Source organism: Pezoporus wallicus, unplaced genomic scaffold (assembly GCF_028554395.1).
Source record: "Pezoporus wallicus isolate ANWC-B61680 ecotype Strahan unplaced genomic scaffold, APGP_CSIRO_Pwel_v1 contig_8108, whole genome shotgun sequence".
Lineage (NCBI taxonomy): Eukaryota > Metazoa > Chordata > Aves > Psittaciformes > Psittacidae > Pezoporus > Pezoporus wallicus.
The window spans coordinates 2,513,393-2,536,324 of NW_026638088.1; the positions used below are offsets into that span (position 1 = coordinate 2,513,393).

At 40.1% G+C, this 22,932-nt stretch overlaps 1 protein-coding gene across 2 annotated transcripts in view; it reads left to right on the forward strand.

Annotated features, from left to right (window-relative positions):
• Nucleotides 1–22,932, forward strand: part of PATJ (PATJ crumbs cell polarity complex component) — a 148,830-nt gene that overhangs the window by 56,365 nt on the left and 69,533 nt on the right. For both annotated transcript variants that reach the window (XM_057409336.1, XM_057409338.1), the window contains exons 22-26: nt 168–239; nt 1,096–1,273; nt 2,188–2,298; nt 3,570–3,644; nt 6,715–6,832. In XM_057409336.1, coding sequence (XP_057265319.1) covers nt 168–239; nt 1,096–1,273; nt 2,188–2,298; nt 3,570–3,644; nt 6,715–6,832 — 554 coding nt within the window. The remainder of the gene's footprint in view (nt 1–167; nt 240–1,095; nt 1,274–2,187; nt 2,299–3,569; nt 3,645–6,714; nt 6,833–22,932) is intronic.

The window sequence follows — 22,932 nt, forward strand, 5'->3', positions numbered from 1 at the left end:
CAAAAATTCCTATCTGGTGTGTTGACGCTGCACATTTGGTTTCAACTGGCCAGTGTGAGAAGGCATTGCTGTCTCACTGCCAGATACAAAATATGTCAGGAATTGTGACCTGGCATGGCTGATGCCTTCTTTATTTTTCATTCCTTCCCCCCTCTGCCCCCAATTAGTGAATTACCTGAGAGAGAAGAAGGAGAAGGAGAAGAAACTCCAAACTTCAGCCACTGGGGACCACCACGAACGTATGTTCATACGATTAATTATTTCTTCCCATTTACCTTATGTCTTTTTTTCTGTTAGCCTGGTTAGTTCTTGTGGGGGTTTTTCCTCACCTCCTCTGCCAATAATGTTAAGGTACTTGTGTACCTTGGGCTTTCTTAGATACAGTGAATTCTTAACAGATGTTCAGCAAAATTATGCCTTCTATTTATACAGCTGACTTGGGAAAGCTTGGTGGGTTTACGTTGTGGATGACCTACAAGTTCTTGCTCATTTAATAACTATTAGGTGTGAACAATGCATGTAGTGCTGCTGCCTCCTTTTCCATGGGTTCTCTGCTAAATTTAATGGCAGGATTCCAAATTGCCAAGCCAAGTTTTAGCCACATCCTTGTTGTATTGTTGACATTTTTAGGTGACTTGTTTTTGTGGTCCTAAGTAAAATATGATCAGAAAGTTTCTGCTTAAAGCTGATTAATATGCATCTGATACACTAAAGGCAGTGGTCAGAAAGTTGTATGAAACACTTTATTATTTGTCTCACATGCCGCTTGCAGTGTTTGCTCTTTCCAGACAATTTGCTCACCCTGGAAGAGGATGAGTGTTTATTTGAAGACCTGCCTGGTTTATCCTGACTTTCTCTGAAATAAAAGCCTATGCCCAGTGAGCACTGTTGGCAGCAGAATTTTGTTCTTTGTGGCGTGAGATATGCTTGGGGTAAAAAGCCAACTCTGCTGAGAGCATTCTTAGGCTTCTGACTTTATCCCTTTACTCTATTAAGTCTTGAAAGACCAGAAGCTTACATTTGTTGAAAGCTTCGCATGAATAGTTTAAAAAACCCTGTTTGAAGCTGTTAAACTACCCACATGTATTTTTTCAGTGTTGAGATCTTTAGAGACCCTCATGTGTCACTTGGAATCAGTATTGTTGGTGGACAAACTGTCATAAAGCGCTTGAAGAATGGAGAAGAACTTAAAGGGATCTTTATCAAACAAGTTTTGGAAGACAGCCCAGCAGGAAGAACAAGGGCTTTAAAAACTGGAGATAAAATACTTGAGGTAAATGCAGATAAACCTACCTTTTCATTCTTAGAAATAAAGATTGACTCAAGCAGCTTTGGGAGGAGAGAGGGACAAAATATTGCCACCACTTCATGAAGTATTGATGACACTGTGTTTTGAAAACCAAATGAAACCCCTGGTGTACTCTTGTCTTCTTTTTAAGTTCTGACTATGGAGCTCTTTTAACATTCTCCTCTATATTTAAGAAAACACGTGTCCTGGCATCTGATGGGGAAATGAAAAAAATGAGTGCCCTCTCCCCATATAAATGAGTAATAAGTTATAGCATACCTTTGTAAGCAGAACTTATAATATATAGAGGAACATAGACTCTTCATACTAGAATTTGGGCTGTTATTTTGTGTATGTCAATTTGGAGCAGTTTAACAGTCTGATTGACTACTATTTGGGGTAAATGCCTGATTCTGGAAGGTGCAGTGGGGATGAATGCCCTTCCTGGCTCTTATCTCTGGCTCTGTGTTGATTTTTACTCATTTTTCTCCAGATGTGTGCTTGCGAATCTGAGCTGAAAGTGCCATTCTTGTACGTGCTTTAGGGTTGTTAGATGTTTTGAAAGCTTCCTTCAAAACAGGTTTAGTTCACAAACAGGTAAAATCTGAAAGAGTTGGATTATACCTGCCATTATGTCACAGCACTCTCTGAAAAGCCTATTCCTTATGTTTTTATCTAGAAGAATAGCTTTGGGAAGCATATGGCCACCTTTTAATTCTGATCACTAAGTAACATACTTCCCCTTAAACCATGATGGAAGCATACTTTACAAATAATTTCTCTTGGCTGCTTTTGGCTTCCTCCTTGGCTACACTAATCTTCTGCAAATGTGTGTGATCTCTTGTAATGACTGTATGCCAAAGACATGGTACCTAATAAAAATAAACCTTCTTTGTTAGGTTTCTGGGATAGACCTACAAAATGCCACACATGAGGAAGCAGTAGAAGCTATCAAGAACGCGGGAAATCCTGTCGTGTTTGTAGTTCAGGGTTTGTGTAACATACCAAAGGTAAGTTTATTTCTGTTTTCATTCCAGAACTTCATAAATGTATAAAATGCATCTTATTTGAAACTTGGCTAAATTCCTATCAGCAAATTCCATCAATTTCTGTGTCCATCCTTTCTGTCAGAGTTCCTGCTTATAGACCACATTGATTGATGACTTGTCCGGCCTGATTTGAAACCTCATTTCTCTGATGTAAATCAAGTAGATGTAAATCTGTTGACTAGGTGCTAATTCAGTTCTGCCACCTGTGTAATTGAGACTGGCCCTGTGTGTTTTAATTTGTTCGTATTTCATAATCTAAAAATATACTCTGTTAGCCAAAGGAACAAAAGTGTAATTAAAATCAGTCAGATTCACACTAGCAGCTCCATGTAAAACGTATCACCTCAGGGACCTGAAGTAGTTCTTTGGGAGCAAAGTAATTTTCAAGAGACTTTAGGCATCTCCTCATCTTCAAGGCCAAGGCAAGAAAACATGTAATGTTTTAGGAAGAAAAGGCATGCAGTTCTGCCTGCCTTGAAGTACACACACCAAATCCCAAGACTTCTATGTACTTTTGGTATAATCTGAGAAGTTAATTAGGAATTTTGGTGGATTAGCAGGAATGAGGAGACCTTTTTGTCAATTGTAGACAAATCCAGCACATCTATGTCCATTATTTTTCCAGTGTTCCAGGGAGTCTTTCAAAATCTATACAAGACTTTCACCACCTATAGCGGGAAGGTGTTCAAGCAGTGATGGTAACTGGGTTGGCTCCTTTTCTGTATCAGCTTTTCCACAGAAAAGATCCAAAAACCCTATCAGAACTTCAAGTGTTCAGATGCATCTCTGACCCTTACTTCCCTAGTCAATCTAGAGACAAGGAAAAGCCAGATAACTTGAAATTTGCTTTGCTTTGCTTTGAACTGTAGACTGTAGGTGTCTATAAGGTGTCTGTGCATGGAGAGTGTTCTCTATATGAATAAGAACTGACACTTCAGGAGTCCATGCTGAGCTCTGTATCGAGGATACAGATCCATAATGTTGACTTCAGAGTAATTTTGAATTGAATGAAGAGATGGGGCTAAATATCAAACAGTGAACACTAGAAAAAGTAGAGCATGTTTGTAAATTCAGTAAAAGAATGTAATATAAAGACTGCACTGCAGTGTCCTTCTACATGGGGCATAACTAAAGAGTCTACTGGGGAGCTTTATCATTGACATTACCTAACTTTTGGATGTTTGTTTTGCAGTGCTCTTCCTAATATGTGTAATTTATGCATTGTTTTTCAGGTTCCTGCCATACAGCCTAAGGGAATCAAAGTCAGCAAAGATCACGATTCAGACAAAGAAAACAAGAGTGATAAGGTATTTATTCCATTCAATGCTATACCCCACTTTTACCAAATCAAATGGTATAATAGCAGTCATTATAACTCTGTGATAAGCCTTCACTGAAGTCTGAAATTAAATTTGAAGTGTTTTGTTCAAATATCTTCGCTTCAAGTAATTCTTGCCAAATTTCTGTCAAATACAAGGCAGGTTTCTGACAAATGTTCTGTGGGTCTCCCCTGGGTGCTGAAGCCTCTACTGCAGCTCTGGTAGCATCCTTCTGGAAGTACCTGTTTTGCTCCACATGGAGGCAAATTGATTCTCTTTGTTCAGTAGAAACAGAGAAATAGTAACATGTACACAGATAATATCCTTAATGTGAGGGCTGGCTGAAATTCAGTAAAATCATGTTACAGGATAATTAAATCTGCCAAGTCTCCTACATTTCCCATTGTCGTGTAAAACAAGGAAATGACCGAGTGATCTGTAGCTGGCCAGCTAATTGTGAGGCAGTTCCTGCGCAGTAACTTCCACACCGTTTCACAGCAGTTTTGAAAGAGCGAAAAGCTGTCTGGTCTAAAGCAGTAGCTTTGTTTTAATCACTGCAGTAAAGGAAAAAATGAAGTTCTCATTCCCAGACATATTGCTCCAAAGGCCTAGATATTTTCCTGCAGGAAGAGCACCGACTGATGAGTGTAAGTCAGTGTCCATGCCCATGGCAGGGGATTGGAACTGGATGAGCTTTGAGGTCCCTTCCAACCCAAACCGTTCTCTGATACTTTGAGGGTGTCAGAACTGGAGGAGCAGAGACAGAACTAGTGCAGATAATAACTTTTGCCCGCTGCAGTTTAACATACCAACTATAAATATGATGAACTTTTCATTTGATCCTACTCAGTACTCTGGTGTTTGGATAACTCTTGCCTCCAAAAGTTTTTTGCAAGACTTCTTTCAGATCCTGTCAGACACAGAAGCTCTGAGGCTCAGTTATTCATAAATATCAAGCAAGGTGTTGAAGTCATGCTTTCATGCCAGTGGATAATACTTAAAATGAAGCAGTTACAATCCCCTTTTCTGGGTTTTGTTATCTGTATTTCTAATCTCAAAAGCACTCATCCTCTTGCAACGTGCTGCCTTTAATCTCTAGGACTCCAGTGTGCTGCATTCTATAGCATTCGGAGGTTAAAGAGGGAGTCAAATCTTTTTCAAACCTTTTTCATCTATTGGTGCTGTAAACTGGTGGGTGGAATATAGAAGAGCTTCGGTGCATAAATATGTAGCTCCTTTTAGCTTTGAACATTGATTCACAAAGCAGCCCTACTGTGCTACAGTAGGGGCACCTCTGAGTTGGAAAGAGTTGCTATTAGTGGATTACTAGTCTGCGTCCCCATGGGGAATCAGTGATATTTCTAGTCCAGTCTTCAAAGTGTCACAAAAGAGTTTGGTTTGAAAGCAGCCATGTCCAGCTGAAAATCTGCCTTTTCCTGCATGATGAATTACCTCTTCAATTCTGGAGGTTTTATCTGATTTGTTGGTGTTTATCCTCCTTTATTGATCTGTTTGTTCAAAAATGATTGCTTGAAGTAATTCATATAAAACCACTTAGAACAATTGAGCTTCTTGTGGACAAACTAGATATTAACGTTATTTTGCTGGTTGGCTATGCCTCTGTGCTGGTAAAAGCTGTGTTAATACAAAAAGTGTTCAAGGCCAGGTTGGACAGGGCTTGGAGCAACCTTCTATAGGGGAGGTGTCCCTGCCCGTGGCAGGGGGTTGGAACTGGATGAGCTTTAAGGTCCCTTCCAATCCAAACAGTCTAGGATTCTATGAGATGTTTAAGGTCTTAAAAAGCCAAGGGGTCAACATTTAGACTATGAATTATTACTAAATTATAGTGGTACTAGTGATTTGTCATAGGTAGCTGAAAGTTCGGCTGCAGGTTTTATGTCTTTACTTGTTTGGTAATGTAGGACATGAGCCCTCACACCTCACACAGTTCCACCTGTGTTGGTGTCAAGCAAAAATGTGGGACGTGTATTTGTGTATTGTATACTCTGGGGAAGCAGCTGTTGTGTTTCCAAGTGCTCTTACAATAAGAAGAGTGTGCTCTTATTTCTTTTGGATTTAATTGATTTCATTTATTGTTACAGTGTCTTCAATACAGCAGTTCCCTGTAATGTTTTTTAAGTGGATGGGAGGATGAATATATCACAAAATGTAGCTTGCACTGTAGTTTTCTAGTTAGGCTATTCAAATTTAGGCTCAAGATTTTAGGAATCCTTATTCAGGTTCAGCTTTCATTGTGCACAGTGGAAAAAATTGATTCTGGGTTTGATGTTTGGGTGTTGAGTTGTATTTCCTAGCTATAGAGGAAATTAATTACAGGCGTTCTGGTTGCTCTAATGGCATATTGTGCACGGTGTTCCCTTTCTAAAGTGCATCTTGCTATTAGTAGTGGGGTAGCATGGGATGCAGTTGAACGTAATTTAGTGACATCAAGTAGCAAACTAAGGCATGATCCAGTTACTTGGAGCTATAAAAGCAGTTGCTCAGATGAGCAAGCCCCTTCGTTAGATTCAGAGCTGCTCCTGTATGCCAGCTATGCGCCGCTATATGCATCATTATAGGAGCTGCCTGTATTTATGTGAGGTAATAGAATTTTATTGCAAGTGATAATTGAAAATCATTTTTAAATTTAGGCCGAAATATAAATGAACTGTTATGTTTAAATATTTGTAGATGCCCTAGGATTGAGTTCTTATCTTGCATTTAAAAGTTTCACTTTTATCAGTACCAATTTCGTTGTTGATTCTCTAATGAGAAATGGGGTATAATTTAATGTTTATTTTTAATCCATGATGAATATTCATGCTTTCATGTTTATGATGATACATGAGTATTTTGTCAACAAGTAAATGTGCAGGGACAGCTGTACTTTCTTTTTTTCTTGGTGTTCAGTGTCACTTCTTGTTCTGATTTCTAGCATAAAAAGCCTATGCTGCAGAATTTAGCATTGTACTTACATGCTGTGTACGTGCACATAGAGTGCAATTGATAATAGGAATCTTTTCTTGTGCATGTAACTTTTTGTCCTTGAATCCATTAGAGAAAGTATGGAGCTCCACCTCCAATGAAATTGCCACCTCCTTATAGAGCACTTGAAAGACTGCACGTGGAAGAAGCTAATGTGGATGAAGAGGAGGATGAGGATGCTTGTGCAGAGAGTGAGTAGTGCCACAGTTATGTCAGATTACATTTATGGAACACAATCAGACTGTGCTAAACGTATCTGATATTTATTGCTCGTGTTATGAGAAGTAGTGCTCAGTGTGGTGATAGCATCTAATCCTCAGTCTTCTCACCAAGGGCTACTGATGTGTAACTTTGGTCTTCTCTTCCCAGCCAGGCTGCCATAGCTCAGCTCTTCTGAAGAGATGTCGGAAGGGCTTTGTTTATTTTCAGTCTAAAAATGTCTAAGTAATGTCTAGAGGACTTGCTGTGACAATGATGACAGCAGTGAAATGCAGATGTTGTGCTTTACTGTTGTAATTGAGGTAGCAGTTGAGCAGATGTAGGTTGAGAGCCGCTGGTGCTTAGTCTTTGTCCAGAAAAGCCTGTAGTTAATTTCAGACAATGCTGTTCAAGCAAAATATTTTCTTTTAAAAAGAAAAATCTGCTGATTTATTGTTTCAGTTCTCTACTGAAAAAAGGATCCCCCTTTTTTTGTAGCACATTTTATGGGAAAGGTTCTGCAATTGTCCAGTTCTGGGTTTTACAATGGATTTTGACAATATACGCTCTGTGGAAGACTAGGAACCTAAAGAGTAGGATGCACTGCAAATTGAGAGCTTCACTTAGATTCCTCCATGCTGCTTTGTTAATTACAACTTTGGATAAACAGAATATTATTATCCATAGCTTATCTTCCAATAAAATGTTTCGGAATACAAAGATTGCAGTTAAGAGTCCTAAATTATTTTCTAAAACGAGTTATCTTATTTTACTCTTTTCTCTTTATACTCTCTTGTACCAAATCATCATACATGTGGGGGTTTTGTAGGGGTGATTCTTATCATCTTTTGTCTTGGAGAGGTTTTTGTTTGCCCTAATTATGGGTAAGCCAAAGCAAAGAGATGCCTTTGTAGCTTTTGACCTTGTAGCAACCATGGCTCCCATTCAGAGTGGGAGCTCCTAAATTGGGGCCTGCTGGTGGGAAAGCTCTTCCAGCTGCTCTTGCTGATTTCCTTGGCAATAGTGGGCCATTGAAGTCGAGATAATTAATGAGTTTGGTTGGTTTGTCACTTATAGGGCTGCTTTGGTGGAGATGAGAAGGATTTTGGAAGGTTGTTCTCATGGAAACAGTAGTCAGGGCGCAGGAGCAGGGTGTTCAGCTCTGCCTCTGTTGCATTAAGGGAAAGCTGCAAGTTCTTAAACCAACTGAGATTTTTCCAGAACCACCTGCCCATACTGAGTTTATCATCCCATCTGCTTGAAATGTGCCACATAGTTACCTCAAGAAGGTTTTCCAGTGTTTTTGTGGGGAGTAGTAATGAGGAGGAGCATTTCACTGCAGTCTGTGTATGTTGGTTTGAATCTATCTTGAGTTTCAAACCAGCTCTGTAAAACTCCAGTTTGCAGTAATGAGATTTCAACTTGTTATTAAAGTTATAATTCCAGGTTAAAGAATATGTTTGATAAGTAGCCTGACACCTGAGTTATCTAATTAGGGTATGCCTCAATCTGAGTGTTTGCTAGTCCTAAGTTAATACTTTGCACAGAAATAATTTCTTATTGATGTGCTTGGTCATTTTTTAGCTGTTCTGCCATCACTAATGATATTGCCAGCTGCATCTGATAGCCAAGAAGGTAAAGCTACTTCTGATATTAAATTCATCAATCCTACCAGCTTTGACAGCAGATCTATTGAGATCAATGTCCTTTCTACCCTTTTTATTGACTGCAGTTGGATGTTTTGCTATAGCCATCTTGGTAAACCAAGATACACATTCTCCATTTTATTGTTCCCCAACTCATTCTGTTTCTTTAAAATAAAAAGCAGGCTAAGGAAGCTTAAACTAAGTTTCTGCCTCAACCCTTGAAGTAAAAAGCATGTTAGAAATGATCCAACTGCACTTAATGATATTAAGGATCTTGGCAGCTGTGGAAATGGGCTTTTATGGAGTCTGTTTTCTGTGATCATTTGAAAAACTAAATTTTCTCTGTAAATCCCAGTACAGTGTTGTTTTTATGAACTACTTGATGTTCATAACTTCTGTCCTGATTCTTGAGCACCCTTCCCAGAAATCTCAGCCCAGGCCAGTACTTACCTTTATAGCTCTGTCTGTTTGCATGTTCGTATTTTCTTTTCCTCACCCAATTATCCTACTGCAGGTTTTGTAACCTTAACTAATTTTCCGTGCTTCAGTGAACAGGTGAAATAGGTTTATTTTCTTCCTTATTTAGAAAATAAGTTATCTTAAAGGGAAGAAGTCGTGTCAGCTCAGGTACATCCATGTAATTCTTTCATCCTCATAGAAAGGTTTGTGTTGGAAGGGACCTAGGGCTCATCCAGTTCCAACCCCTGCCATGGGCAGGGACACCTTCCACTAGAGCAGCTTGCTCCAAGCCCCTGTGTCCAACCTGGCCTTGAACACTGCCAGGGATGGGGCAGCCACAGCTTCTCTGGGCACCCTGTGCCAGCGCCTCAGCACCCTCACAGGGAAGAGCTTCTGCCTAAGAGCTCATCTCAGTCTTCCCTCTGGCAGGTTAAAGCCATTCCCCTTGCCCTGTTAAAACCCCTTGTCCTTTCATTTACTTCCTGTGGTTCTCAATCTCTACCAATAGCATGGGAGGCCTTAGCAGACAATTTGAGGTGGGACAGCTGTTAAATCTGTCCTCTGGTGGTGCTTCTGATGGATTTTATTAATACAGCTGCAGTGTTATTAAGCTGTTCATCAATTTCTTTCATACTCCAGAAATACTGTACTTGCTCAACTAATAATTTTTACTCCTTGCTCGCTTTTCTCTTTTCTTTTTTGTCTTTCTTTTGACCCATGCTCTCATCTTTTGTCTCCCTGTCCTTCATACTGAAAAAGAAAGCGAAGAATTGCTAGTCTTCCTGCCATACTTGGAAAATTTTCCTTTCCTTTCTGTCCCATCCATACCGCCTCACAGTCTCCATGCTTTGTCTGTTTTCCCCTTAAAGTGGCTGAATAACCTCTTGGTATTGATTTGATTTCCCCTATGGGATCTAAATCCACTTGCCTTTTGGCAGTGCTCCTTTCTGTTTCTGCTTTTCCACCTCTGAAACTGTAGCTTTCATTGCTGACTTGCTGGAACTAACAGTCATTTCTTATGGATGTTCTCCCTTTTCAAAGGCCCTTTTCAAATAGGGTGAATCCTTGCTGGGAGTAGAACTACTACATACATAGGTCTTGGTTTAGAGAAACTCCCGGTGTCCTCCATGTTTCTATGGTTTAAGAAGCTTAAAGTCCCAGATGGTTCTTTTTCAACCACATCTTACACTCAAAACCCTGAGTTTCAGAGTTGCTGCTTCTTCATATTTCAGTATCATTTAAACCACCATTACTTCCAATGCTTTTTCTTTTAAATTCTTAGTTTTCTGCTAGTCTTTGAGTCAAAAATAGTATTTCCTCTTAGTTTATTTCTTTTAGTGGTACTGTCAAATCTTTGTCAGTATGCAGCTCTAACCCTGTGTGATGTGGTTTTGTTTGGTCTTTGCCATTTGCTGTTTTAAGGTTTTCAGTTTATGCTTTAAAACAGTTTTGTAAAACGTACAGCTCCTGCCACAGAAGGAGCCTTCAAAATGCTTCACGTTATAGACCTCAAAATGTTACAACATGGGTCTGGAGTATTTTACTCCACAGGCTGGGAACACTTTATTTTGGAGGAGGTCACTCTGCAGGAAGAAGGGTTTTTAGATTTCCCAAACCTGAAAAACATCAGGTTTGAATAGGTTGGGGCTTTTTTTTTTTAAATCAAAACACGTAAAAGGAGGGGAGAGCATACAAAGGAGCTATTTGTACTTGCAAGCAGCTGTGCTACCGACTGCATCAATAGGCATTGGTGTGTTTTCCTTGACTGGTGGATGGCTGTAGGTGTGCCCTAAGAATCTGCTAATAGACTAATGTGCACCCTGTTGTGGCTTATTGCTGTAATGAGGGGTTAGTAGTAAAAAGCAGCAGAGGAAATGGATGGGCAGAGTAGCTCGTAATGGAATGTTTTGTAAGGTTTTCCTTGGGGCATTCGTAACTATACAATTTAGATATACCTTTGTGAATGTTTTGAAGCAAGCATAAGTTAGATAGGAAAACCAATAAAAAACCATTGTAAGAAAACCAGAAAGACAACTGTTGAAAGAACTTGGAATCCTTGATTTCAACTGGTATTCTGTCTTTCTGTAAAATCCTTTGTGTGTTTACTCAACTGAGATTGGTTTGGTTGGTTTCAAATAAGCTTGAAATAATAAAAATAGATAATAATGAAAAAATTGTGAAAGGTGGCTAAGATAATGGACTAGATACTGTTGTGCTCAGACTTCCTGTCTGCAAGGGTATTTAACTCTATCTAATAAGGGGATAATAATGCCCCCTTCCTTATATTTTGTTTCTAGATAATGCAGAAATCAATGAAGCTGTAAGAAAGCGTAAAGGTTTATCTTCCTAAAATGCTTTTTGAGGAGCAGTGGTTTGTCTAGCAAAGAGCTTTTAAAACTTCTCTAGTATTTTGACTCGGCATTCCCCCCTGTGATAAACCTGTGGCTGCAAAGAGTGAAAAGGGGGAGAGTCTGTGTGTGCTCATGTGTGTAGGTTGGTTCAGGTGACCCCTCACTGCCTTTTGTCTAGGCTTGTGTTGGGGTTGGCAAGCACTTGCTTGTGAGCAGAGTCCTCTCACCATACCTGAGGTGTTTAGCAGCTTCCATAGTGTCAGTGAGACCTGTACTCACATGAAAGGATGGTGGCTTTCATTAAAAACAAAGATGGAAAAAAAGGAATAGAGGTCAGCTGAGACTTTGTAGAAGGTCAAGTGTATGGGGTGTGCAAAAATGTGACCTCAGGAAGTGTCTATGTACTGCTGTGGGTGACAATGGGAAAATGATCATTGGCACTTTGGAAAAATGCCAGGATTATTAACAGCAACTAAAGGAAAACAAACCCACTGATAAATCAGTACGATTCTTGAGGATCTGACTGTGCGGAGTCTGTTTTATGCCAAGCTGTGCTAAAACAAGAGAAAAGCAATTCTTTATTTTCTTAGGGGGGATGACACCCGAAAATTGATCTTCAGGTGAGGCAGCTTGTGTAGCCAAACACTGCCTCTCCAATAGATGTCACTGCAATCAACAGCAAATAGGGATGATGTTCAAAGAGGAAGAAGATGTAGCTTGGGAAAATGCTTCAAGCTTTAGGAACATGAAATATTGGAAAAAATAGTAATGGCAATATTTAATTTTGTTAAATACAGTAGCAAATGTATTTAGTAGGGTGGATTTCCAGAGATCATGCAAGAGCCAGGATTAGGCGAACAGAGCAGTGACTTTCATTTTTAGCTCTGTTAATCTCTATTTAATGTGAGTCTGTACTGCTAATCTTCTTTTCCCATTCTTGTTCTGACCCACAATTAGCTAAAACATGTAAGTTTGTAACCAGCTCTAATGATATCGGATCCAGAAGGGCTGTACATGCTGGGCAGACTCGCAAGCTGTTGTGCCACGGGAGGATGGATTATGGTGTTGGCATCATTGTAGTTTGAGGTTGTGGGTTAGTTTGGGGTTTTGTTGTGGGGCTTTTTGTTTTGGGGTTTTTTTTTTCACTCTATTTGTGAATCACATGCACAGTTCTCATCGACTGATGAAGTATTGCAGAAGGAAATTACATTTTTGATGAAGTAATAGTAAAATTGCAGCTGGGACTTCTTGTATTTTTTTTTTTTACTGTGTGCTTGACATAATGCACTGAACAGATGGCTTTGTGTGTGCTGTGATACATATTCTAAAGAAAGGACAATGAACTTTAAAAATGAACAAATTAATGGCATTAACAAAATAACGGAGTGTTTTGAGTTGGTTTAAATGTAGCATTTGGAATAGAGAATTGGGAAGGAGTTCCCAAAGTAATCAAGTATGTTTATAAATTTAGAGGGAGATTTAATCTTTGCTTTTTTTAATTGCTAAATGAAGGATTTTGAGTCTTTTCCGTGCTTCAGATCAGCCCTCATTGCAGTAAAACTACCAGTGCTTGTTTAGGGTTTCAGCAAAATACAACTTACAATGAAGTTTGAGCCTTTCTTGTGCTTGTAATGACAGATTGGTTTTGTTTTCTGACATGAGAAAAACAACAGCCAGACCCTGCGCCATGAACACATATCAGTGGTGGGAAACTGCAGGGTTTGCAGCACTGGAAAACAGCACAGTTAGTGAAACCGTTTGATTAAGAGAAATTAATTTTTAAGCCCTGTAGCTTGCATGAAAAGGATGCTTTAATAAATAACATCTATTAACTGCTACTTTTGCCATGCAGTGGGTCATTAAGCGCAATAGTACCTGCAGCTACCAGCGATCTAAACAACCGATTTTGGGGATAGGGATGTCATTGGAATGCTGGCAGAGTCAGCCAGTGCACAAACAGCAGCCGTAGAGCATCAGTGGGTCAGATGTGGGAAACCAGAGATCTGCTTCTCCCTGCATACTTTCATAGGCAGCTTTCATCTGCTGGCAGATGTAACTGTTAGCTTGTGGGTAGCTTGAGATTAATATAATTGATGGCATCTCATAATAGAAACAGACAGACGGTTTGCCCTTAAGGAGAGAAAAATCTCAGGAAAATAGGCCCAAGGTCGTCAGAAGAAAGACAAGCACTGAGTCTGTGTCTGATGAGGATTTGAGCTGCTTACAGCACTGAATGTTTGTCAGGAATGCAGATATCTTGAAGTACATGCTGGTACAGCAATGGTACAAGGGGGTTTCCCAGGTAAGGATTCAGCTCTATCTCTATATTGTGTTTGTTTCCAGCAAGTAATTTTAAGTATTTTTAGTGATAATTTGGAACCAGTGAAGTGCTGGGGATAAGAATGTAATAGCACAGATCATTTTTGTTTCAGTTTGAAGCATGGGCATACAGCATGATTAGAATATGGAATGCATTTAATATCTTTAAAACATTTTGTCTTGTGTTTGCTTTGTAAATCATTGTTTCTGTGTACGCTGGTGTTCAACATTCTCATGTACAAAACTGATGTGAGCACGCAGTGCTTAAAGTATAAGAATCCCTAGCATTAAATTTCTTGCTGTATAGAATAATCTACTCTTCCATAACCGTTATTGTAATGTAGAGACAGATGGCTGAATTTTCTTCACTTTGCTTGTTAAGAATGTGTTAGGTAAATGTTTTTAGACTAAAATAAAAAGCTGCTGGGGAATCTAAACTGAATATTCAGCATTTTCATGGTATAAGGAGGCAAAGCAAGAATAAAGCAATGTGATAGTAAACAAATGAGCTATTTGCAATGAAGGATAATCTAATCTTTAAATATTGCCTGAGATTGCATTTGTTCTTAGGTATGATCTTTTCCTCCAACACGAGCCAGGTATCCAGAGAATAGCATTAAAATGCTAAGCATGAAATATACTGATTTGATGGTTTAAGGTTATTACATTGTCTAAGGCATGGTGCAGGTGGCTTACATTGTTTGGGATCTTAGATCTTACTCAGGTGTTACAGATAAGTAATTTCATATAACTTACAGATAGGAGATAATGTCTGTGGTATAAATCTGCATACACAGGTACAAACTTGCTAAGAGAGGATAATACAAGTAGATCCTTATATTGCTCTCACTGGAGATCACTTAATATTACTGTAATGACTTGCAACTAAAAATATGTAAAAAGGATGTGGGTATTTAAATAACTAAATGAAAGACAAACACTAGCCCATAAAAGGTGCTTATGTCTTTATATTCCGGAATGTCTGATCTTTATAGGAAGATATCTTTTGTCATTACCATGATGTTGCTCCAGTGCACAGAAAAAAGGAGGAAAAAAAATTAAACTCTCCTATGCATCATGTCTTGTCCAGACTAGCACAGCATTGCTTTTAGTTAGAATGCAGAATAGATTATTTGCATAATAGCTCTGTTCCAAAATGGTCTGCTCGGTTTAAACGGTAGCTGCTCCAGATCTATAGTGGAAGTAAGCCTCTAACAGAAGGGGAAGTAAAAATGTTAAATGACAATAATTTTATCCTTTACAGATGTTACTTTGTTTTTCCACGGTGTTGCAGTAATGGAGACAGCTGTCCAGAATAACTTCTTTAACTGTTTGAGAAAGTTCAAGTTATCTTTTGCTTTTTCATCTTAAGACTTGGTTCTCCCTTATTCAGTGTGGTAGCTCAGGGGCAAGTCATCAATTTACCTTCTGCTTCGGGCAGGGAGGTAATTGCTCTTTATCAGGAGAGCTGGCATTTAAAGAGCAATCCAGAATATTTATCTGTAGGTGTGCTAGCTATAGCACACTGTGACAGACTATTAAAGATTTACTTCGTGCCTTCTAGTGCCCACATGCGTACTGAAAACTACTTGCAAGCTAATGACGTTAGGAATGAGATCTGTATACACATACGTGCATACATCTATATATGTATGTGTGTTTGTGTGCATAAAAGACTGCTCTCTGCATCAGCTGAACACCTCTATCTTATCATCAAATTCAACGTATGTTGTCCTATTGAAATTAGAAGAGATGCTGTGGCAACTGGCTAAAGGGCAGGTAGTTCTTTCTGCCACCCCAGAAGTAATAATGAGCCTTTGGTTATTAGTGTAATGGTGGGCATGTCTGTTGGCTTCATCAGTGCCTGAACATCGTGGCTTGTGTTTCTCTGTCTCTGCTTCCCAAAAAGGTTATTAGAGAAAATGTTAAAGCATTGACCTTATGGGGGTCATCAAGGAAACAGCAAATTGCTGCTGCTGTGAATGTACAAAGTACATGTGTGCTGGGCATAGATGAAGCGGAGGTCTGAGGAGCACAAAGGTGAGGACCTGGGCTCTGTGTGCATTGACATATCGTTGCACACATTCTGCATGGGCCTTCCGTGAGCTCCCCAGAGGTGAGGGGTGAGCATCTCCATCAAGACACCATTAATCCAGATTACCCCGGTGAATGGGAAGGTGTTTCCAACAAGCAGATGTACATCAGGTACCACTGACCAGTGGCACCTTGGTGCTGTGTGTCCCAGCTCCGTCCTTGCCCTGCTCACTGCCCTTGTGGTTTGAACCAGCTGCTGTCAGGATCCAAAGATGCAATTCAGGATTCAGGAGCAGAGCTGATTTTGCCATAGTATTCATTATTATATATTGTATTAATGGGGTTTATTAGTTACAACAGGCAATGGGGAAATAGGACAGGTAAGGGGACTGTCTGGGGTCTTGGTCTGGGGGAAGGTCAAGGCTTAAGTGTGGAGGAGGACCCTATTCTTCTGCATGTCTTCATGGAGATGGGCCAGCACAGAGCCAGGAGCCGCTGTCATCCCAACAGCAGTAGCTGGGCAAGCTAAACTTGGAAATTCCTGTTCATGTGAGGAGTGTACTACTGCCAGGGCACAGATCTACAGGTGAATTATGTATGCTGTCTAAAGCCAGGAGTGGTAGAACTTTGTTAGACCATTTTGTAAGTGTTCTGTGTATATCAAATGCTTTTAACAGTTGTCTTGAAGAGTTTTGTTTTGTTTTCTTTTTAAGTGCTTTAGGTAGTTTCAGAGGAGTTTTGTATCCCTTAGCTGAGAACCGAGGGGTTGGTTGAGTTACAACAAGGGGTTGGAACTAGATGATCTTTAAGGTCCCTCCTAACCCAAACCGTTTTAGGTTTCTATGCATTAGCTGTCACATTTTATAAATACTTGTGTGTTTTAGCTGCTATTTCAGAACTGTAAGCTTAAGTAGCATTTTTTGCCCTATAGATGTTAAACTTACGTAGTATACTGAACCAGGTCCTCTGTAAAGTGAGGTGGGAAACCATCATTTCTATGGTGTGGTAGTCCTGGGAATATTATGAGATACTGAACAAAAGTTCCCATACTTGTAATGTGCTGTTACTTAGAGTTGAACCACAGAACTAAATTGGAAGGAAACTGGATGGAAATGCCCGTAAGTACGAAGGCACAACACATTCGTATGTTCACATGCATGTGGAGCTGAGCTGTAGTTCTTTACACTGTGCTTGTGAGAGCAGAAAGGGATTACACCATCAGTGGTTGTTAAAGATATTATGCTAAGTCTCCGTTCCCTCAGGTGCTCTGAGAAATAAGAGCAAGCAGCAGCATTTGCTGTACCTTAAAACAAAGTGTATCCTGTTCTACTGTAGTGTGTAATGGTCCTGAAATTGTCTGGTCTGGTAAAGCTGTGGTTGCTCTGTAATGCAGCCATTGGGGCCACAGCAGGTGGGATGGATGCCCAGGGAAGGAGAAGGGACAGGATTCTCTTGGTGCTGGACCAAGCTGCTCCCTGTACCAGTCTCACCTGTGACTTGGACTTTCAAACCTGGGCTTTTTTCTGCAATGCAAACTGTGTTCTGAACCAGAAACTGTACTGTTTTCAAGTGTTGGCAAAGTCCCACCTAGTTTTAAACCCCATAAGGTTTGGCTGTACTTTCCTCCATTTTGTAACCTGTTATTCTCTTAGGGATGTGACAGGTTATTTGGGGATTAATACAGTATCATTTATGTGTATTATTTATGTATTTAAATAGACAATGCAGTAATTTTACTGCAAGAATTCATTTCAGGATTGAGTTGTGTCGCGGTTTAAACTATAGAGTATATATGGGGGGTTTAATACTGTTTTTCAAGGGAAGAAAGCCATTAAGCAAGCAGCCTGACAGCATGGTATGTAGTGAGGTATCACTTGAAGGGCTGGGAGAAGAGTGGAAAGGGAGAAAATGAAATGAGACTGGGATGTGATGGATGAGGGAGTAAGTAGAGCTGCATGCAAGGATGAGCACGAGCAGCTTATGAGCGACAGCCAAGAAAGAGGTTGAAAGGGATTTTGTAAGGAATGGGGAGTTCTGCGAAGCCTTTCGGGGACAGAAGGATATGGTCATCCTTTGGAGTGTGCAGGAAGCATATTGTGGTGTTGTAAATGGGCAGGACCTGCACGGTGACACGTGTCGGGGAGAGGCCAGGGCAATAGCACCCGCAGCAGCTGCTGGCAGGCGAGCGGGTGACTCTTGGCATTGGAGCAAAGCAACGGGATAACCCTGCCGGAGCCCCCAGATGGGTCTGTGCAGCAAGCCAGTTGGTACATCTGCTCCAGCCCTCCTCCCTGTCCCTCGATAGCCATGTGTTGGCAGACATTCCCCTTTCCCTCTTGCACTGATTTCTGTACGTTGCTCATAGTGATGCGGAAGAGATGCTTTAGGGGAGGACGGAGGTGTCGGTTGGGTGCTGCCTCCAGTCAGGACTTGAGTGTAGAGTTGTGAGGATTTTAATGAGTTCTTCTGTGTGTGCTGCAGGTAATGGGGCTGGATTCCTACAGGTTTGTGCCTCCCATTCAACTGACTTGGGTGTCAAGGAAGGTGTGAGCTCTGATTTAAGCTTTTCCTGTGGCTGGAGCATTTCTTAGGGCTTTCCCTCATGTGAATTCTTTGACGCTTTAATTAAGTGTGATCTCGCACCAAAACCCTTCCCCCCATCAGGTATTTATCGGGTTTCTCTCTGCATGGCTGCCTGTTTTTATGAACCTTTTATAGTACCGTTGAGACCCTCAGTCCTCTGTCAGATTTGCTTCAGATTGGCCAGCATGTTCAAAAGGTTTGGGGCAGGAACCTGGATTGCACAGGGTATGATTGTGTGAGCTTTGTTCCTGTAAGAAAACAAAATAAAGTGGTTTACCATGTTAGAATGAAATGTAATTTATATTAAGATATTTAAATATAATTAATAAACACTGGAGCATAACCTCCCGGACTGCAGTTCAGAAGACCTGGCATCCTTTCTGGGTTGGTTACCATCTGTTGGATGTCTTGGTTAGCCATCTGTCATATGATACACAGGGCATCTTGAGCCTTCTGGAGCACCGTGCCATGGTTTCCAGGGGTTAGGTGGCTATTTACATTTAAAAATAAAAAGGAAGATCCAAGGATTCCCACCTTACCCAAAAGATGATGTTTATTCCCCAGCAGCAAGTCAAGGATGCATCTGAATCATCCCTTTTGCAGGCTAAATTCCACACGAGAAAGAAAAATCAGTTTAATATCAACCCAAAAGAATTACAGTAAAAACTACCATACCCCACCCCTATTTTTCCCTCAAGCATTTGTTTTTAACTCTCTTAGCTGACTTCTTCCTCCAGTTGGAGTGGAAAAAGTAAGTCTGTTTAATAGAGTGAAGTTTATCCGTTTAGCTGTTCATCCTGGATAAATCCTTGGAGATGGATTTCTGTTGCCACAAGGAAAATGTAGAGCGCTTGACATATTACAAGTCTCTGTTCACATACATCATCAATTTCCTGATTATGATTTTATTGATTTAAAAAAAAGCCCAAAGCTGAATGCATTAATATCTTTATTTCATTAAATACATTAAAAAGAAGCTATTTGTTACCTAATAACTTATTTTAGTACTAAAAAAACCTATTGAAATACTCTGATCACTTGTTTGTGCTTTTATTTTCCTTCTGCCTTCCCTATCCCCCTTAGTTGAAATGTGGAATAAGCAAAGGTGTCTGACCTGAATCCTTTCATTTTACTCTTTATGGAAAACAGGTCTGCCACATTCTGTCCTTTGGAGAGATTGAAAACAATCCGAATAGAATTTCTGACACAAAATGTAGTCTGACTTACTCAGTTTTGATGTCATAAGTGCAGCATAAACCCGATTAACTTCTTGAATAGACTCTCAAGGCAGCTGATTAAATAAGATGCACGGCTTATTTAGGGAGAGTTTACAACTGCTTTATGATCTCACAGTGGTATTAAGTGAGGGCTTTTGTGTGGGGAGGAATTGTTATCCCTTCATCTGCCCAGATCACCCCATCTCACCTGGTGGGAAAGGAAGATGGCAGTTGGCTCTGCAAATGCAAGAGTTGCTGTCTGACTGATACCTTCAGAGGCAGAAAATCGGAGGTGTTATCATCACAGTGCACAGGCTTATTTTCAGTTTCTATCACATAGGACAACTTAAAACTATTCTGTGTAATAAACCCTTGGTTTTTCATTTTAAGAAGAGGCATTAGAGTTAATCCTTTGTTTTGTGCCTTTCTCTCTTGGAATAATAGCATTGAGGGTATGCTTTCAGCCTGGAAATTTGCTTTTTAGTTGTTTATCTACATGAGAAGTGCTTATTTTGTCATCCTCTAGTACTCTATCTCTCAGGCTGATGCTCCTCCATAGTATGAGATGATCTAACTGTGAGCCAAAAGAGGGAGCACCATTTGCCTGGCTCTGCTCCCATTTACTCAGTTGTTTGTGGTGCTTGGGTGCTTGTTGCTCTTCCCTTCCTTAGCCTGTTCAACTCACTCAGCAGAAAACTGCTCCACCATTAAAGAGGGATGGTTTTCTGGTGGGTTGGTGACCTGCATAGGAGAGAGGGAGGATTGTCCTTCTGTTCCACTTCACTGAAGGGACTTCTCATGGGCTGAACCCATGATCTAAAATTAGAGTGCTGTGCTGTGGGTTCCTTTCTTTCATTTTCTGTTCCATAAGGCTGGAAAAGGTCTTCACTTTGGGATACAGCTTGAGCTAAGGTTCCACCTCAGCAATGAAATGTGCAGGCTGAGTGTGAAGCAAGCGATGAAGGCATGGGCGGTGCACATACTGCTCTGCACAACACTGCCAGCTGGACCAGGCTGAAGAGAAGCCAAAGCACATAAAGGGAAGCTGCAATCTGCTTCTCCTGAAATGGGAGAGAAAGTGTGGCTGTGCTAAAGACGGGAGTGCAGCAATGCATTGGCTCTTGGCTGAGACTTGCAGCTCAGTGGCTGGCTTGGGAAAGGGTTCCTGTGGATTAATGTTCCCAGAGGTTGCCAGTGGTACTCTTTTAATCATGAGAGAGCCAAGCTGCGTATCAGAAACCTCCTTCAGAGATGTGGGAGTAGGCTTTTGCATTCTGAGTTGCAGGTCTCTTTTGGACTTGAAGCCTACAGTTACCCACTGGTACACAATTAGCTTGTGTACCTGTTTTACATGTAGAGCTATGATTAATACATTAGACATCATAAACAGGATATATACATCAGAGACGAAGATACAGATATAGTAGAATAATTATTATTGACTTTTATTAATAGAAGAGGCTTTGAAGTGAAGGTTTGGGTCCATATTTGTTTTGTTGTAAGGCACAGGAATAGGTAGACTGCAGCGTTGCTGGGTGTTGCAGTCGTTTTTCATTTTACCTCAGCAATCAAAGGCGAGCCATGGCATTGGGAAGCTCGGGTTTCTACTGAAACAAACAAAGCCTCTAAGCATTGCTTGATCTTGTAAAAAGCTTGAACACGACTCGAGTGCGATCTGATAGCTCAAAGCAACCCAGGACCTAGAACCAACCCAGACTTACGCTTTTGAAGTGTCTTGGCTTTGTAGGAGCATTGCGTGATGTGGGGAAGTAGGAGGTGGGCTGGCCCTGTTGTTCTTATCAGGTCTGTTCTCTAAGTGGAGTAGACACTATCACCTTACGTCCTCTAAAAGCTGGATATGCATCTTTTAATATTAAGCTGCTTTTTTTAATTTAAATTTTTAATTTAACCTGCTTTTTTTAATTTAAATTGGATTTTCTCTTCTTTTAAATCAAACATTTTTGACTCGTAACATGTGCTCTATGTTTTAAATGGCAATCTAAAGATCTGAGCACACTCTAACCTATTAGCATAATTTAAATGAAAAATCTATTGAGGAAAAGTATGTGTGCACCCAGGGAATTGGGAGAAACCTGGACCCAGAAGTGACTGTGGTAAAAATCCAGCTTTTGACTTTTTCTTCGGCAGCCTGAAACAAAGACCTATTCTCTCTACAGCTTATTTAACTTAATTCAGGGGGAATGAAAATAGCTTATCAAACTTGAACAACTTGTTAGGAGCTGAAAAAGGATATTTTTCTTTTCTGCTCCATGAATAAAAGGCAGGAGTGTGAAGTCGAGAGTTGTCAGTTGGAAAATTAGGGAAGTGTTTGTGGGCATGGTGTGATGGCAGAGCCTCCTCCGAGGTCACTGCACGGTGTTTATCGTTAACTAGGTGTTGGTGAAGGCCCAAAGACAGACAAAAGGAAATCTTTGACAAAGTGGAAATTAGGCCATTTAAAAATGTTTTTGATCACCATAGAGCCTCCATTATCTACTGTGAGAATAACAAAGCTCTTGTTTAACATCCCAGGTTTAAATGAGAACATTTCAATGTAAAACATTTCTCTGACATTAATCATAATTGGCATATTTATATGCAATATTTTTATTACAAAGCTGTTGCTTATATTTTAATTGCATTCTAATTTCTGCCCAAATACAAACAGGATATATTGTCAGGCAAAATATATAGTAGGAAAGAAATGTTGTTCACTGTATCTGACACGTGATAAATCTTGAGCATTTCAACAGATGTATAATAAAATTTTATATTTCCTTCAATACTTTTTGAGCATTTTATCACCACAGTTGGCCTAAAGAAGGAGCATTCAATGTAAATACAATCTTGTCGTAGATAAATGTATTTTTGTAGTATCAATCTTGAGTCAAATAATGAAAACCTAAAAACACTAAAGATGATTAAAATTTATCATTAAGACCACCACTGAATTAAATCACAACTGGAGTGATTTAATGGAGATCATGATCCACCTTCCTCGGGTCTTCTGGCTGTTAAGGCTTGCACAGTCTTTTCCAGCTCTGTGGACATTTTCCTGGGCTTCACAGTCTCAGGTGACTCATCCAACTTTAATCTTTTTAATCACTGTCACAGCTTATTTAAAACTTGCTGTACAAGCAAACTTCTGCAGCAGGGGGTTTAATCTAAAACTTCAATTTAGTCATTGTCAAGTCAAACTAATGTTATGTAGCTTTGTTGCATTGCAAGGCTGTGCTGCCATGGCAAAAAGCAAGGGATCATGTTAGGTGACACTCTTAATGCTATCTCCTCTCCACCACCTCCTATCCCAGCTGCACAGTATCATTTTCTCCTCTTCACCTGCTCTTCCACAATCGGGTCCTTATTCTTTTTAGGCTTCTTAGTGCAACTGGTTTGATTTTATTTGAAACTTTAAAGTTGGTTTGGTTTTTTTTTTCTACATTTCACAAATAGTGACAATTCCCCTGGAGAGCTTTGTTTCAGA